The sequence below is a fragment of the Chiloscyllium punctatum genome, chromosome 41 (assembly GCF_047496795.1).
Source record: "Chiloscyllium punctatum isolate Juve2018m chromosome 41, sChiPun1.3, whole genome shotgun sequence".
NCBI classification, from domain to species: Eukaryota; Metazoa; Chordata; class Chondrichthyes; order Orectolobiformes; family Hemiscylliidae; genus Chiloscyllium; species Chiloscyllium punctatum.
In genome coordinates, this window is record NC_092779.1 from 48384789 (window position 1) to 48403652 (window position 18864).

The following is an 18864-nucleotide window of genomic DNA, read 5'->3' on the forward strand; positions in this document are numbered from 1 at the left end:
CAGCCCCAACTCATTCAACCTCTCCCCATCGCTCAAATCCTCTAATCCTGGCAACATTAAACTGCTGTGGAGAGCCCTTGGAGAGGGACTGGGATGTTTATAACCATTATCAATTGTCATGGAATCCTGTTTTCTTCATTAATATCCTTTAGGTAAGGAAATCTGACCTGGCCTGGCCCGCATGTGGACTCCAGACCCGTAACACTGTAGTTGATTATTAACTGCTGTCTGAAACGGCCTTGAGCCAATCAGGTTAAGGATAACTAGAAGTGAGCATCAAACATCAAATGCCAAGCTTGCCTACATATCATACAAGAGTAAGAGAGAAAAGTGCTAATGCAGAGTTATGATTCTGGAACTTCAGTATATCATAGACATCTTTCTATTGGCTTTCCTGTGTTGCTGGCAAGAATCGCTGACAACATCAACACAGGTCGAGCTTTGATTTCTTTGTACTTTTACATGAAAGCTAGGTAATCATAGCAACACTGTTATTCAATCTAAAAGCTAGTATACTCTTTTGTAATTTATTTAAGCCTTAATTTGGCAACCTTTCTTCCAACAATATGTTTCAACAATCTCCCCAGTCTTCCAGGTTTGAAATCTTTACACTCCATAATTCCACTCTCAACATCATAAATCATAACTCTTCCATATCCACAAATAGATAATCATTCATGCATACGTGTATAGACACAAGATGGCAGCAGTATACATGGGCTGAGTCCAGGGCTTGTCCATTACCATCAGCTTGGTTTCTCTTTCATTTAACTTTTGTTTTTTACTTCTTTCTTTTTCATTATTTTTTCTGTTAATCCTCTGTCAGCAGTGGCTGGACATGGCTCCACCCCAGCCTGGAGTCTCCTGCTGAACGAGGAACATGTCCTGGGCTGACTCTCGTGGCCCGGACTCCCAGGCTAGGCCAAGGCTCCAGATCTGCAGCTGGACCTGGCAGCCTGAAGGAGAAGAGCGGTCTCGGCCCAGCATGGCGGTCTCCCTAAGTGGTGGTCTTGTCCTTATGTGACAACCTTGTCCCAGCATGGAGATCTCGCTCCCATGTGGAGGTCTTCTTTGTCTTCAGCATCCAGGTATTCCAGCGACCCGTAAGTGATGTTCTTTGCTAGAAGCTTCTAGACTAGCATCCTGTGGCCCGCCATTGTGGTGCCATCCCAGTTGTATATTCCGGGTATTCCATCATTCTTAAATCAACCTCCTCTGAGCCCAGAAGCCGTTAACTGAACTTTGATGGACTTTGTCTTAATTTTATTTTTTTTAAATTATTATTATGTATGACCTCTGTTATTGATGTCATCACCTTGGTGGGGTGACTTACAAAACTTTACACTGTATTTTTCATGTATTTTTCTTTTCTGTTCTTTCTATTCTATGCAAATAACTTGATCTCAGACCCATTTTAAGATCTTGTACCTTGTTATAATTTTGGTGGTTTCCCTTTTGGCCATTGATTGAGTTTGGTTTCATTTTTGGTATTGAGTTAAAATTGGAAAATAGGTTGAATGAGTAATGAAGATGCAACAAGCTGCAAAATTTTGACTACTAAGTTGAGTAATCTGAATGATTTAGTGGCTTCAGTTTGCCAAACAATGATGCTAGCAGGTTAATTGGGTAGGCAAGAGGGAGAATCAACTTTATTTGCATTTCTTTTACCCCAGAACTCCAGTTAACCAGTCCGGCATTGATTCCTCCAATATTTTGTTCACCTCTGGCATTATATTTGATATCCATGGAGTAAGAAGCCCTGGGAATGGGCTGCAGAATAGAAATGGTCCTTCGAACTGCCTGCCTGTTAGTCCTGTACAGAAGACAGACCAAGAGCCAACATGGACATAATGGGCCAAATGTCTTTCTTCTGATAGATGTCATTCTATTATTCATTGAGTGGGATTTCTGCACTCAGATGAAGGGCAAAGATTAGTAGCATTGCTGCTGTTTGGGTTTTTAATTTGAAAAGTGATATTAATAGAACCTTAAGCTGGGGGAACCCCCACCCCCCATCTCTCTCTCTCTCTCGCGCGCCTGAACTGCCAGCTACAGCTGCTTCCATTCTACATGGCCTCCTCCTTCCCCTTCGGCCTCAAAAACCCATGGTCTGTCCTTAATTAAATGGTAAACCTGTCCTCTGACCACAAATTGGCTAATTTATAGAAAATCACTCCTGAGTGATTATTTTCCTCACAGTGCAGGGTTATGAACCTGTTTGACTCCGTGTCAGGGACATGGAAACATAGAAACCAGCAGCAGGATTAGGCCATTCAACTCTTTGAGCCTGTTCCATTATTCCATATGATCACTGTTGAACGTTGACCTTAATGCCATATTCCCATTTTATTCCCATACCCTTCAATGCCTTTAATATCTAAAATTGTAATTGTCTCTTTCTTGAATATATCTTAGAATTATCTACCACAGGGTGGTGTGAAGGCCAAGGTTCACTATCCTTTAAATCAAGAAATGTTTCCTTATCTGAGTTTTAAATGGCCTACTGTATATCCTCTGGTTCAAGACTCCTCTACCAGGAAAAAGAATACTCCCTGCATGTACAGCCCTGTTAAAATTTTATATATTTCAACCAGATTCCCATTCACCCTTCTACATTCTAGTGAATATAAGCTCAGTCGAACAAATCTCTCCTTATAAGATAATCCTGACATTCCAAGTCTCAAGCTAGTGAATTCTGCTACACACTCTTTGGTAAGTATATCCTTTCTTAGGTAGGGAGGCCAAATTCCATCAATACTTTAGGTGTGGTCTCACCAAGGCTCTGTATAACTGCTATAAGACATATTCAGAATCAAATAAGCTTACAATGTACTATTTGCTTTCCTAATTACTTACTGCACTTGCATGTATACTGTCATTAACTGGTGTATGAGGACACGCAGATCTCTCTATTCATGCACATTTCCCAATGTATCACCATTTAAATAGTACTCTGCTTTTCTGTTTTTCACACTGACGTGTATAACTTTGCATCTAGCCATATTCTACTGCAACTGCATGTGCTTGTCCACTCTCAACTTATCTAACTTACCTCGAAGCCTCCTCCTTTCAACTCAGATCTGCCAAGTATTGTATCGTCAGCAAACTTGAAAACATTGAATCAAGACCTAAAATCCAAAATCCTGCCCTATGATTTGAAGCTTAAGAATCCAGTGGCATAATTGATCACTCTCCAGGTGTTCAAAACAAAATTCTTCTCTCAATCAGGAACACTGCAACCATCTCATTTCTGTCTTTTGGATCTTTCTTTAAATTGTGTGATGTATTGTTGTACTTTCTCACCAAAATGTACTAGCAATTCAAAAAGATAATAATTGTTTGTGAAGCACTTTGGCCTGTGATAAATCCAAATTATTTCTTTTTATTTCTCCTAAGGAAATGGTAAATTAGGGTGTCAAGTCTTGGAAAGGCATGTATTTGTTCTTGGAATGTGTGGTAAGGCCATGGGATTTTCCAAACTGCAGTAAAATGTGAGAAGGCAGTGGTGGTAAACCTTCTCCTTGAACTGCACATGGTGGCTAATATTTGTAAGTTATCAGGTAGAGAATTTCAGGGTAGTGACCGAATTATTATAAAAGAACAGTCATATGTTCAAAGTCTGGGAGAAGATTTGCAGCTCGGGTGCTCGTTGTTGTGGTTCTGTTCGCCGAGCTGGGAATTTGTCTTGCAAATGTTTCGTCCCCTGTCGAGGTGACATCCTCAGTGCTTGGGAGCCTCCTGTGAAGCGCTTCTGTGACATTTCCTCCGGCATTTATAGTGGCTTGTCTCTGCCGTTTCCGGTTGTCAGTTCCAGCTGTCCGCTGTAGTGGCCGGTATATTGGGTCCAGGTCGATGTGTTTGTTGATAGAGTCTCTGGATGAGTGCCATGCCTCTAGGAATTCCCTGGCTGTTCTCTGTTTGGCTTGCCCTATAATGGTAGTGTTGTCCCAGTCGAATTCATGTTGCTTGTCGTCTGTGTGTGTGGCTACTAAGGATAGCTGGTCATGTCGTTTCATGGCTAGTTGGTGTTCATGGATATGGATCGTTAGCTGTCTTCCTGTTTGTCCTATGTAGTGTTTTGTGCAGTCCTTGCATGGGATTTTGTACACTACATTGGTTTTGCTCATGTTGGGTATCGGGTCCTTCGTTCTGGTGAGTTGTTGTCGGAGAGTGGCTGTTGGTTTGTGGGCTGTTATGAGTCCTAGTGGTTGCAATAAAACCTTTGTAATAATTAAAAACACAGAAATAGAGAACACACACCAGATCATCAATGCCACACTCACAGGAATCCGATTCACTAGAGAGGAAGAAAAGGACAACCAACTCCCATTCCTAGATGTGATGGTACAGAGAACACCGAACGGAGAATTCACCACAAAGGTTTACAGGAAAGCCACACACACAGACCAAGTCCTAAACTACGAAAGCAACCACCCCAACACACACAAACGAAGTTGCATCAAGACACTATTCAAAAGGGCCACAACACACTGCAGCACACCAGAACTGCAAAAAGAGGAAGAGGAACACCTATACAAGGTAGAACATAGAACATAGAACATAGAACATAGAACAATACAGCACAGAACAGGCCCTTCGGCCCACGATGTTGTGCCGAACCTCTAACCTAGATTAAGCACCCATCCATGTACCTATCCAAATGCCGCTTAAAGGTCGCCAATGATTCTGACTCTACCACTCCCACGGGCAGCGCATTCCATGCCCCCACCACTCTCTGGGTAAAGAACCCACCCCTGACATCTCCCCTATACCTTCCACCCTTCACCTTAAATTTATGTCCCCTTGTAACACTCTGTTGTACCCGGGGAAAAAGTTTCTGACTGTCTACTCTATCTATTCCTCTGATCATCTTATAAACCTCTATCAAGTCACCCCTCATCCTTCGCCGTTCCAACGAGAAAAGGCCGAGAACTCTCAACCTATCCTCGTATGACCTACTCTCCATTCCAGGCAACATCCTGGTAAATCTTCTCTGCACCCTCTCCAAAGCTTCCACATCTTTCCTAAAGTGAGGCGACCAGAACTGCACACAGTACTCCAACTGTGGCCTAACCAAAGTCCTGTACAGCTGCAACATCACTTCACGACTCTTGAATTCAATCCCTCTGCTAATGAACGATAATACTCCATAGGCCTTCTTACAAACTCTATCCACCTGAGTGGCAACCTTCAAAGATCTATGTACATAGACCCCAAGATCCCTCTGTTCCTCCACCTGACTAAGAACCCTACCATTAACCCTGTATTCCGCATTCTTATTTGTTCTTCCAAAATGGACCACCTCACACTTGGCAGGGTTGAACTCCATCTGCCACTCCTCAGCCCAGCTCTGCATCATATCTAAGTCCCTCTGCAGCCGACAACAGCCCTCCTCACTGTCCACAACTCCACCTAACTTCGTATCATCTGCAAATTTACTGACCCACCCTTCGACTCCCTCATCTAAGTCATTAATAAAAATTACAAACAGCAGAGGACCCAGAACTGATTCCTGCGGAACTCCACTTGTAACTGGGCTCCAGGCTGAATATTTACCATCTACCACCACTCTCTGCCTTCGACCGGTTAGCCAGTTTTCTATCCAATTGGCCAAATTTCCCTCTATCCCATGCCTCCTGACTTTCCGCATAAGCCTACCATGGGGAACCTTATCAAATGCCTTACTAAAATCCATGTACACTACATCCACTGCTCTACCCTCATCCACATGCTTGGTCACCTCCTCGAAGAATTCAATAAGACTTGTAAGGCAAGACCTACCCTTATCAAATCCGTGCTGGCTGTCCCTAATCAAGCAGTGTCTTTCCAGATACTCGTAAATCCTATCCCTCAGTACCCTTTCCATTACTTTGCCTACCACAGAAGTAAGACTAACTGGCCTGTAATTCCCGGGGTTATCCCTATTCCCTTTTTTGAACAGGGGCACAACATTCGCTACTCTCCAGTCCCCTGGTACCACCCCCGTTGCCAGTGAAGACGAGAAGATCATTGCCAACGGTACTGCAATTTCCTCTCTTGCTTCCCACATAATCCTAGGATATATCCCGTCAGGCCCGGGGGACTTGTCTATCCTCAAGTTGTTCAAAATGTCCAACACATCTTCCTTCCTAACAGGTATCTCTTCTAGCTTAACAGTCCGTTTCACACTCTCCTCTTCAACAATACGGTCCCTCTCGTTCGTAAATACTGAAGAGAAGTACTTGTTCAAGACCTCTCCTATCTCTTCCGACTCAATACACAGTCTCCCACTACTGTCCTTGATCAGACCTACCCTCGTTCTCGTCATTCTCAGGTTTCTCACATACGCATAAAATGCCTTGGGGTTATCCTTGATCCTATCCGCCAAGGATTTTTCATGCCCTCTCTTAGCTCTCCTAATCCCTTTCTTCAGGTCCCTTCTGGCTATCCTGTATCCCTCCACTGCTCTGTCTGAACCCTGTTTCCTCAACCTTATGTAAGCCTCCTTCTTCCTCTTTACTAGACATTCAACCTCCCTCGTCAACCAAGGCTCCCTCACACGACCATTTCTTTCCTGCCTGATAGGTACATACATATCATGGACACGTCATATCTGCTCTTTGAAAAAGTTCCACATTTCCACCACATCCTTCCCTGACAGCCTATGCTCCCAACGTATGCTCCTCAAATCCTGTCTTACAGCATCGTAATTTCCCTTCCCCCAATTATAAAATCTACCTTGTTGTGCGCACCTATCTCTCTCCATAAACAAGGTGAAAGTCACAGAATTGTGGTCACCATCACCAAAATGTTCACCCACTAACAAGCCCACCACTTGTCCCGGTTCATTACCGAGTACCAAGTCCAATATGGCCTCCCCTCTGGTTGGACAATCTACATACTGCGTTAGAAAAGCTTCCTGGACACACTGCACAAACACCGCCCCATCCAATCTACTTGATCTAAAGAGCTTCCAATCAATATTTGGGAAGTTGAAGTCGCCCATGACTACGACCCTGTTGTGGCTTCTGCACTTTTCCAAAATCTGTTTCCCAATCTGTTTCTCCACATCTCTGCTGCTATTGGGGGGCCTATAGTAAACACCCAACAAAGTGACTGCACCTTTCCTATTTCTGACTTCAGAAATACTTTGGTATTTGCCAAAAACAGATACCCTCGCAATTTCATCAACAGATGCCTAAGGGAAAGACAATGGAACGAGGACATGCCGCAACCCAAAGGACTAGCCACACTACCGTACATCAGGAGCATTTCCGAACTGACAGCCAGACTATTGTGACCACTCGGACTCATAACAGCACACAAACCAACAGCCACTCTCAGACAACAACTCACCAGAACGAAGGACCCGATACCCAACATGAGCAAAACCAATGTAGTGTACAAAATCCCATGCAAGGACTGCACAAAACACTACATAGGACAAACAGGAAGACAGCTAACGATCCATATCAATGAACACCAACTAGCCACAAAACGACACGACCAGCTATCCTTAGTAGCCACACATACAGATGACAAGCAACATGAATTCGACTGGGACAACACTACCATTATAGGGCAAGCCGAACAGAGAACAGCCAGGGAGTTCCTAGAGGCATGGCACTCATCCAGAGACTCTTATCAACAAACACATCGACCTGGACCCAATATACCGGCCACTACAGCGGACAGCTGGAACTGACAACCGGAAGCGGCAGAGACAGGCCACTATAAATGCTGGAGGAAACGTCACAGAAGCGCTTCACAGGAGGCTCCCAAGCACTGAGGATGTCACCTAGACAGAAGACGAAACGTTTGCAAGACAAATTCCCAGCTCGGCGAACAGAACCACAACAACAGTCATATGTATCAAATATCAGCATGGTGTATTGGTTGAACAGGAACTTGGGAGTAGTAATGGTGTTCTCACAACACTACTGGGCTTGTCTTTCTCAGTGGCAAATGCCGAAAGGGAAGGAAGGATCATCTCCTTACTTTGTTGTTGCATTAAGTGGATGATAATACTGTAGTTACATGTTATTCCGATCTTGTAGCGACCTGAAAACTAAAATAACCAAATTTGCCAAACTCTTAAACGAAGAAATTAAAGGAAAAGATTTAATTTTTACCACTTATACTTTAAACATGAGCCAGAGGAAACATAAATGAGAAAACAAATCCTGCTTATTATCAACAATAAATTACACCATGGAATAGCAGATACAACAGATAATATCTAATAGATTTGGATTTTTTTTGATTTATCATTGTCACATGTATCTAAGATGCAGTGAAAAGTTTTGTTTTGCATACAGTATAGGCAGATCATATCATGCAATGTCCATAGGGTAATAGAGCAGAGTGAAGAAGACAATGTTAATTGCAGAGAAAGTGCACAAGAAGCAACATCAGTATCAGATTTAAAAATTGAGAAGTCAATTCAGAAATTTAAAAACAGTAGGGAAGAAGCTGTTCTTGAATCTATTCATACATGTCCTTAAATATTTGTATGTTCTGCCCGACAGAAGAGGATGGAAGAGAGTGTAACCGGGATGGAAAGGATCTTTGATTATGTTGGTTGCTTTCCCGAGGCAGCAAGAAGTGTACATGAGTCAACGGATAGAAGGCTGGTTTGAGTGATGGACTGGGCTGTGTTCACAACTCTCTGCAATTTCTTGCGGTCTTGGGAAGAGCATTTGCCAAACCACACTGTGATGGATCCAGATAGAATGCTTTCTATGGTACATCTACAAAAATTGATCAGAGTCCTCATGGACATACTGAATTTCCATAGTCTCCTGAGGGAAGGAGAGATGTTTTTGTGCTTTCTTGACCATTGCGTCAACATGGTTTAGAGTTAATATGCAATCCACCCTGCCTGTATGGTCCCAGTTTCAGTCACATAGTTCTTCTAAGCGGAATTCTACTCCATTTACTTCAAGGATTTAGCTGATTCCCTTCAAACATTAGCTTCCTCATTAGCAGGGTTCCATCAGTGCAATATTCCCTGTATGGCACAATTCTTTCCAAAACCTTCACAACACCCTTTGTCGTGGTTGAATGGAACTGCCAGAATGACTTTTCTCTCTCTATCTCTCTACCTTTCCCCCACCTCAAGCTCTCTCCATTCTTCCTTATGTCCTCCTCATGTAGCTGCCATTATTGAATTTCCTTTCTGTTGTATTGCTTTCAGTATTTCTTGTAAATCAAAAATGATAATTGGTCCCTTTACAAAGAAAAGAAGTTTTAAAAGTGCTTATTTTCAATCATTTTTAAAAATTACAGATCTCCTCAATTTCCTCAAACTTTTTCAAGTAATTGCATTTTTTCTTTCTGTTGCCATGTTTGAGTCAACGGCTGTCTCAAAATGTGCTAGAGGGAGTGACAATTGAGTCTGGTTGCATCAGGCACCTTGATACCCTAGAACTTGTTTGCTTCATTTGGGAGTTGTTTCCATTGTCCCTTGCCTGTTGTTGCTGTCTTTTGAAATCTTGATTCTTTTCCTCTGAAGGTACCAATATTAACAGTGAGTGGGAAACTGGTAAACAGTGTTACAGATCATTTGGACCAGGTTGGGGGAGCCAGTCTCAGCTTGGAGAACAATATAGGAATGCAGTTCAAATTGTCTCCAAACTTTTGTGGGCCCATTCCCCCACAATGATCGTTAGCTGGCCCTTATTTTCAGCCAGTTGTTACACCTATTTGAGTCAAATGGAAGACTCATTAACTCATGCAGCTCAGGATCTCATGCTGTCTTTAGCACTGAGATTTAAAACCTCATGCGGCTGCTCTGTTCCAAGAAATTTAAACAGTGTTTAGAAGTTTTGTTTGTTCTTTGGAATCCACAAGGATATCCTGGATATTTACTGTCTAAAGTTTCAGCTTCCACACCTCTCCCATGCCTGACAATTTACCTGAGCTCCTCCAAACACCTGCTTCTTTCCACTTGTTTATGGTGGCCTGTTGGCTGGTGGACAGTAAATTGCAATTAGGATTTAAAATAGTTCCCACTTCAAATTAATCATGTCAGAAAATGGGAGAGGTATTGAGAGAGATTGAGGAGTTCATGTCCACCGATCTCTGAAGGCGACAGGATAGGGAGGTAAGGTGGTAAAGAAGACATATGGGATGCTTTCTCTCACTGGATGGGTGATGTACGGAAGATGAGGTCAAGGATGTAATGCTGGAATTATATAAGATGGGTTATGCCATAACTAGATATTTGTGTACATTTTTGGCCACTGCATTCCAGCAAGGACATAATTGGTCTTGAGACAGTATAGAGAAGATTTACGAGAATATTGCTAGGGCTTAGACATTGCAAGAATGAGGAAAGATGTAATAGGCTAAGGTCCTTGTGATTTAATCAAGGCGTACAAAATAATGAGGGACTTTGGATAAAGTGGACAGGGAAAGGCAGTGTTCCCTAATGGAGAGGTCAGTTACCTGTCAAACGTGTTTAAGGTGATTGGAAGAAAGATTTAGAGGAGATATAAGGAAAATGTTTTTCACCCAGAGGGTGATGTGTGTCTGGAATTCATTTGGTGATCGTGGTGGAAACCCTGAACTCATTTAAAAGGAACCTAGATTTGCACATATTGCAGTATTGCAATACTACAGGTCATATGCTGCTAAATGGGATTAGAATATGTGGCTGGTCTACATAGTGGGACCGGGTATGACCTCTTTCAGCACTGTAACTCTTCAATGATTCTATCATTTTCTGAAAACATTCACCCCATTCCTCAACTGATATACATTCAAAGTTAAAGTCCCTCTCTTTTTCCCAGTAAGTATATATGTGCCTATTGGTTTATTTTCAGTTTTTCAATGGTTCATATGGCAGCATTTTATATATATATATAATGCAGTCAATTACCAAAACCGAAATAGTCTACATAAGTGCATGCAGAAGCTGCCAGAGCAAAACAGGTGAATAACATCAGAGCTTGACATACAACACTTCAGCAACAAACAGATTCACTGAAACAAAATCTTTTATTGTCCTTTTTAGATTAAGAACAATAGGAAAAGCAGCAAATTAAACATCATTGACGACTCACCTGGATCCAAAGTATCAGAAGAAGATTTAATAACATTGCCAGGAGCAGTGCAACAGTCCTTGCCACCTTTAAGGAAAGCAAATGGGACATTACTACAAAATGGATTTAATGATGGTATGGAGTGACCATATTAGCACAGTGAATCAAAAGTATTGTATTGGGGCACTGTGATCTGCTTGTTCATACCTAATTTAGATCGACAGAACATCCAGGTCAGTCTGGCCTTGCTGTCAAGCAGATGTATGGATATATAACATTTTCTTTATTCACTCATGGAACATGGGCATCACTGGTTGGTCCAGCATTTATTGCCCATCCCTAGTTGCCCTTGAGAAGGTGATGCTGAGCTTCCTTCTTAAACTGCTGCATGAATTTCATTTTAGGGTATTTAATTCTATCTTTAGATCACATAATGCGTAAAGTACACAATTATTTCCAAAGTTTGGCTGGTTTTGATGTGGATTTAGTGTACAGGTCCTCACTTAAAGTAAGTCATCTGTTCTGAATTCAGCAGCATCGCTTCATGAATAATTACCAAATATACTCATGTAAAGGTAGAATTTTTTAGACTATTTTTAAAGGTTCAATTTATAGAGTCAACTAATACATGGGGACTAGTTTTGAGGGGCTGAAATTCATGCTGCAGTTTAAAATACCATGTTATTAACAGAAGTTGATTTGACTGCACAGCTAATCCCAGATAAAGAAGAAAAACACCATGAAGTACAGCAAAGGTAATTACGGGATAACAGCAAGAGAAACATACCAGTATGGAAATATATAAAATAAATAATTTTTGGGGTGGCATGGTGGCTTAGTGGTTAGTGCTGCGGCCTCACAGTGCCAGGAATGCAGGTTCAATTCCAGCTTCGGGCAACTGTGTTTGTGTGGGGTTTACACGTTCTCCCTGTGTCTGCGTGGGCTTCCTCGAGTGCTCCACTTTCCTCCCACAATCCAGAGATGTGCAGGTGAGGTGAATTGGCCGTGCTAAATTGCCCATAGTGTTCAGGGATGTATAGGTTAGGGGGTAAATGTAGAGGAATGGGTGGGATACTCTTTGGAGGATCGGTGTGGACTTATAGAGGCAAAGGGCTTGTTTCCACGTTGTAGGGATTCAATAAAATTCTATATCTCACTTTTATTCAGATACAATGGCACAATTAAAATGATTAACTTTTTAACGTTAATAACCTTTTGGATGTATAGTGAACAAATGCAATAAGTACTGATAAACTCAGTACCATGCTGTAGTAAACCAAGTGGGCTAAGGAGAGGAATGAATGAATGAATGGACGGACGAACGGACATGTAAACAAAGAGTGATGACTGGAGTTACTGGTATGAATGCGATTTTGTTTTAAGTTGATTAATGGGAACATGCGGTTTCCTTTGTAAGAGGATTATAATGCGATATAGTAGGGTCAATTTTTACACAAGATATATGGAAAATACAAGATTTTTTGGCCAAACTTAAGGGGTCGACTTTTACATGAGATTGACTTTTACACAAGTACATATGGTACACACAACTAAATATGCTGTTGAACTCCAATATGACATTGGGCACAATAGCCTGAAACCACCGAAAATCTTAATCTCAAAAAAAACCTTTAATGTAGTAAAACCTCCCAAAGTACTTTACAGAAGCATTATCCAGCAACATTTGCTAACCCACCACAGAGGTGTTATTAGGGCTGCTGCTCAAACACTTGGTCAAAGAAACAGATGGTTAGAAGTTTTTCAAAAGAAGAAAACGATGCAAAGGGAGGAGGTACAGAGCTTCAAGTCCAGTCAGGTGACTGAGTGGTAGCACAGCTACTAATGTAGGAGCAATGGAAATTGAGGCCATTATGGGAGATGTATAGAGGGTTATAGGGCTGCAATAATTTAGAATCCTTAATTATGCTGATGCACTGAAATAGCATGTGCTGTGTGGCCCTGACCATAATGCTGAGCACTTTGCCAGGGTGGTTCCTGTGGTTGATCAGGAAGATGGATCCATGATTTTGATAGCATGGAATGAGCCAGATTACAAAGGCAAGTTAGACAGTGATTTATTGAGGACCCTGGAAATAGAATCTTTTTAATATGAATTTGAGTTGGTAGCTGGGCCATAAGAAAAGTGCAACTGAAAAGTAAGCACAGCAGCAATTGGAAGAGAATAATCTTTCTTTGGCAAATAAATAGAAGTCAACTTTGTTACTGATTTGTGCCAATCAAAAGGTTGAGCAGAAAAGACACGTGACTGCTATTGACATGGAAGTTTTTAGAAAGTGACTGCATTAATTGGAAAGATCAACTATTGGCTGCTCAGGCTGCTAAAAAGGGACTTTTTTTGTAGATATAGGTTGATGTGCCTCATTTGCACTAAGATCACAATGTAAATCATCAAGGCCACTCAGCTCCTGACTGCATTACAGCCATGATCCAGACCTGGACAAATGAGCTGAATTCTAGAGGTGAGATGATAGTGGTTGCAATTGATATTGAAGTCGTATTTGACCAAGTCTGGCATCAAGGAGTCCTGGCAAAACAACAGTCAACGGGGATCAGGGGAAAACTCTCTGCTAGTTAGAGACACAGATGACACAAAGAAGAATGGTTGTAGTTGTTGCAAGTCAGTCACCTCAACTCCAGGACATCTCTTCATGTGTTCCTCAAGGTGGTGTCCTAGACTTAACCACTTTCAGCTGCTTCATCCTTGATCTTCCCTCCGCCAAAAGGTCCGAAGTGGGGAATAGTCACTGATGACATATTGGTCAGCACCATTTGCAACACCTCAGATTCTGAAGCAGTGCATATCCTGAACAATATCCTGGTTTAGGCTGGTAAGTGGAAAGGAATACTTGTGTCACACAAATGCAATACAATGACAATCTCCAACAAAAGAGAATATAACCATTGCCCCTTGAGATTCAACCTTACCTTAACATCCCAAAAGTTGCCTTTGACCAGAAACTGAGCTGGACTAACCCTGTAAATATTATGGCACTCAAGAGCAGGTCAGAGGCTAGGAATTTTGCCATAATTAACTCAACCCCTGACTACCCAAAACCTGTCCACTATCTAAAAAAGCTCAAGTCAGGAGTGTAACGGAATTCTCCACATTTATTTGGATGTGTGTAGCTGCAACAGGACTCTAGAAGCTTGACACTATGCAGAACAAAGTAGCCTACTTGATTGGCAGCACATCCAAAAACAAACATTCACACCCTGCAACACCAACGCTCAATACTGTAGCAACAATGTCTACCAACTGCATGATGCATTGCAGAAATTTCTCAATCTTCCTTAATACTTTCCAAACCCATGACTTCTACCATCTAGAAGGATAAGGACAGCAGATATCTTAGACCATAAGACATAGGAGCAGAAATAAGGCCATTCGGCCCATCGAGTCCACTCCGCCATTCAATCATGGCTGATGGGCATTTGAACTCCACTTACCCACATTCTCCCCATAGCCCTTAATTCCTTGTGACATCAAGAACATCTTGGACATCTGTTTGCTCGCTGAGCTGAAAGGTTCATTTCCAGATGTTTTGTTACCTTACTAGGTAACATCTTCAGTTAAGCAAAGCAATGCTGAAAATTCCTGCTTTCTGTTTATATGTTTGGGTTTCTTTAGGTTGGTGATGTCATTTCCTGTGATGAAGTCACTTCCTGTTCCTTTTCTCAGGGGGTGGTGGATGGGATCTAACTTGATGTATTTGTTGATAGAGTTCCAGTTGGAATGCCATGCTTCTAGGGATTATTGTGTGTGTCTTTGGTTGGCTTGACCTAGGATGGATATGGGAGGATACTAGTGAGAGACGGTCATGACTTTTTGTGGCTAGTTGGTGTTCATGTATCCTGGTGGCTAGTTTTCTGCCTGTTTGTCCAACGTAGTGTTTGTTATAGTCCTTGCATGGTATTTTGTAAATGACATTAGTTTTGCTTGTTGTCTGTACAGGGTCTTTCAAGTTCATTAGCTGCTGTTTAACGTGTTGGTGGGTTTGTGGGCTACCACGATGCCAAGGGGTCTGGGATGTCTTTTATGTAGGAGAGAGTGGCTAGGGTTTCTAGACGTGTTTTGTTTGCTTGTTTGGGTTTGTTGCTGAGAAGTTGGTGGATTGTATTCATTGGGTACCCATTCTTTTTGAATACATGGTATAGATGAATGGGTACCTAATGAACCCATTCATATGAATTGTCCTGCAAGCAATTAATTAAATATGGTAGTGTCTGTGGTAGGACAGATTGTCTTTGATGGACTGACCAGCCTTTCCCTGCCCTATGCTTTGTATTTTTGTATGTATTCTATTTATTCCATGAGCGATTCATCCTTTAAAAAAAGATTTGTTTCCCATCAGGGTGGTAAGAATGAAGAAAATATTGTACCCAATATCTTCTTCAATTATTCTATAATGTGGAATAAATTATCCTGACTACTGCCTCATTCCCCTCAACTATTACTTTCTGCTTTAACATCTTCCCTTAACCCGAGAAAGACAATTCATACTGTGCTGTGTGCTTGTAACACTTCCAGTAGTCTTGAGCATTGGTTTTCCTGAATGGACTTGAGATTTTAGCCATCTTTGTACTTTGGGCTTGGGCGGGCTGGGCACTGACCAAGAGCCTTCCCTGTAAGACCTTTATAGATGAAGAAAAATAAGTGTTAACTTCTTCGGTCCAGACTGCATTGAATGCATGTTCTAGTGCAAAAGAGTAATATTTTAGTATGAACCCTGAAACAATCTCAAGTAGCTTTCCCTGCCCCTTCATTTGGCAAAGTAAAGTGATGCCATGATTAAATACTTAATGACCCCCCCCCCCTTCCCCCGCCCAAGCTAAAAGTGAATATCTGTGGCAAACTTATTAAATAACAATTGTTGCATTGGAATTGACAAAGCATTCAATATGGAGCAGTGTCTGATGGTCACAGGCAGCTTTCAGTGAAGCTATGAACACAACATGTTTTTAATCTGTGATAACATGAAATAGCCAGTCAGTAAGAGACCCTCCATGACAATCTTGCACAACTTGAGTTGGATCCTTAGTGAAGTTAGATGGCTGTGGTTCAACATAAGTTCCCATTCCAAAAACATACTGACAGGTTTAAAGAGAGAGTCTGAGGGGTGAAATGCTGCTATTTGGTGTTCTTAATAAGTTGACCTCTAATTATTACTAATTAGTTTTGTTTCAACCTGCAGATTTAGCACTTACTGCAAATAGCTTGCTGAAAAAGAATGGACCAATACAAGAAATAAGGGACAGACCGAGGTCTGTTGACATTCTACAAGAACTTTTAGTTCAGGGGATCTTAAACCAGGCCCACAATGAAGAGTGGCAAGAGGTTCATAGTCCTATGGTATGTGTTAACTTCCATCTTCTGACATGAGGATCATAGAAATCAAATGTAGTTTTTACATTTCTGTTAAATCAAAAATTAATTGTAATTTGTTTTAACACAACATGAGCAACAGAGTAGCATCTGGAAATACGTTATCTTGCCCGAATATAATTATTCAAAACTTGTGATCGTAACTTAGTTAACTTTTTGACTATAAGTCTTAGTCAGTGCCCTCAGAAGCACCACCAGCATTACTTATTTGAAGGAGTGTCATGCATTCGGAGTTTGAGTTATCCCAGTTCTTTAGCTTTTATTATGTTCTAATTTTTTCAAATTTACCGTTATAATTATTATGTACCCAATTCCTGGTCTTAGTGATTTCTGAATCTTTGTTCATATTAAATTTAATAATTTTGTGGTCACTGTTCTCAAGAACTGTTCCAACTTCTATTCCCTAACATTACCTCTTGTGGCTTCTTTGGCAAACTGAATCAGAAAGCATTCGTGTATCGACTCATGAACCACTTGGGTTTTCCCAGGTTACAATTGTTACTCAAAGTTATCAATTAATTTCTTTTTTGTTCTTACTTAAACTTCTCACCTCTTTATGGAGGAAGCTTTCTGTTTTAGATGTTCTTGACAAATTGTTAGAAGATTTCAGGAGAACAGGTAATGATCATTTATTTCATATGGACGTATAAAGAAGAAGCCTTAACATCGAAAATTAAAACTCACTGTAGTGGGTTACAAAATACCTCTAAGCTTTATATATTACAGTATGCATATGCAATTCCTGCACTTCAACATTCTTGTGACACTTATTAACTTTGTTTCCCACAGTCTTTCATTAGCGTTGTCTGTTCTTTCACCCAAGGCCTCTGATAGTATAGCTTCTATGCTACTCTCCCTGACAAAGTTAAAAATCACACACCAGGTTATAGTCCAACCTGTATATTTGGAAGTTCAAGCTTTCAGAGTGCTGCTCCTTTGTCAAGTGGCAGATGGGGTTTAAGCTAGATAAATGTGAGTTGCTGCATTTTGTGAAAGCAAATCTTAGCAGGACTTATACATTTAATGGTAAGGTCTTAGGGAGTGTTGCTGAACAAAGAGACCTTGGAGTGCATGTTCATAGCTCCTTGAAAGTGGAGTCGCAGGTAGATAGAATAGTGAAAAAGGTGTTTGGTTTCTTTCCTTTATTGGTCAGAGTACTTAATATAGGAGTTGGGAGGTCATATTGCAGCTGTGCAGGACATTGGTTAGACCAATGGTGGAATATTGCGTGCAGTTCTGGTTTCCTTCCTATCGGGAAGATGTTGTGATACTTGAAAGGGTTCAGAAAAGATTTACAAGGATGTTGCCAGGGTTGGAAGATTTGAGCTATTGGGAGAGGTTGAATAGGCTAGGGCTGTTTTCCTTGGAGCATTGGGGGCTGAGGGATGACCTTATAGACGTTTATAAAATCATGAGGGAAATGGATAGGACAAATAGACAAAGTGTTTTCCCTGGGGTGGGGGAGTCCAGAACTAGAGGGCCTAGGTTTAGGGTGAGAGGGGAAAGATATAAGAGAGACCTAAGGGGCAACTTTTTCATGCAGAGGTTGATACGTGTATGGAATGAGCTGCCAGAGGAAGTGATGGAGGCTGGTACAATTGCAACATTTAAAAGGCATCTGGATGGGTATATAAATAGGAAGATTTTGGAGGGATATGGGCCAGGTGCTGGCAAGTGGGACTAGATTAGGTTGGGATATCTGGTGGGCATGGACAAGTTGGACCAAAGGGTCTGTTTCCGTGCTGTACATCTCTATGACTCTAAGTAGCTAGTGGGACAGGATCATAGGACACAGAATTTAAAGATGAAGGTGTCATATAACTGATGCGATGTATTGAACAAACCTAGATTGCTGTTAAGTCTTTAATCGCTTTGAATGGGGTTGCAGGTTTTGATTCATTAATACGTAAACCCCAGAACTTCTTTCAAGTCACATTCCTGAGATAACTTAAGGTTTTAGTTTAAAAAAGGAAGGTGACATCTCACCTCAGACAATACACGAAAGGCATGAGATTAGAGTCTGTCTGTATCCCAACCTTGGGTTCTGTTTCCAAAGTAGGAATTGATAAAATGTCACATGGACTGACTGCCTGCAGATTGTGTGCTTTTTGAACAAAATAGAATGTACCTGCAAATGCAAATTCACCCCATAGACTGAAATTTGTGTGTGTGTGCGTGTGTCTGTGTGTGAGAGAGAAAGAGAAAGGGAGAGTATGTGTGCTTGTGTGTGGGTGCATGTGTGAAGTGTACAGTGTAGTGGCATCACCTGTAGTGTGACACAAACTCAAGATCCCAGTTGAGGCTATCCTCATGGGTACCAAACTTGGCTATCAGCCTCTGCTTGGCGACTCTGCTTTGGGGTACACAACAAAGTCCACTTGGAGACTGGTCATCCGAAGATGCAAGATCGAATGTCATTGACCATGAAGGACATTT

General features: G+C 41.5%; 1 protein-coding gene across 2 annotated transcripts in view; it reads left to right on the forward strand.

The window, feature by feature from the left end:
- Positions 1-18864, forward strand: part of stmnd1 (stathmin domain containing 1) — a 57882-nt gene that overhangs the window by 15622 nt on the left and 23396 nt on the right. The window contains exons 2-3 of one of the 2 annotated variants that reach the window (XM_072560998.1): positions 10997-11159; positions 16238-16395. In XM_072560998.1, coding sequence (XP_072417099.1) covers positions 10997-11159; positions 16238-16395 — 321 coding nt within the window. The remainder of the gene's footprint in view (positions 1-10996; positions 11160-16237; positions 16396-18864) is intronic. The other variant, XM_072560999.1, reaches the window with a different exon arrangement.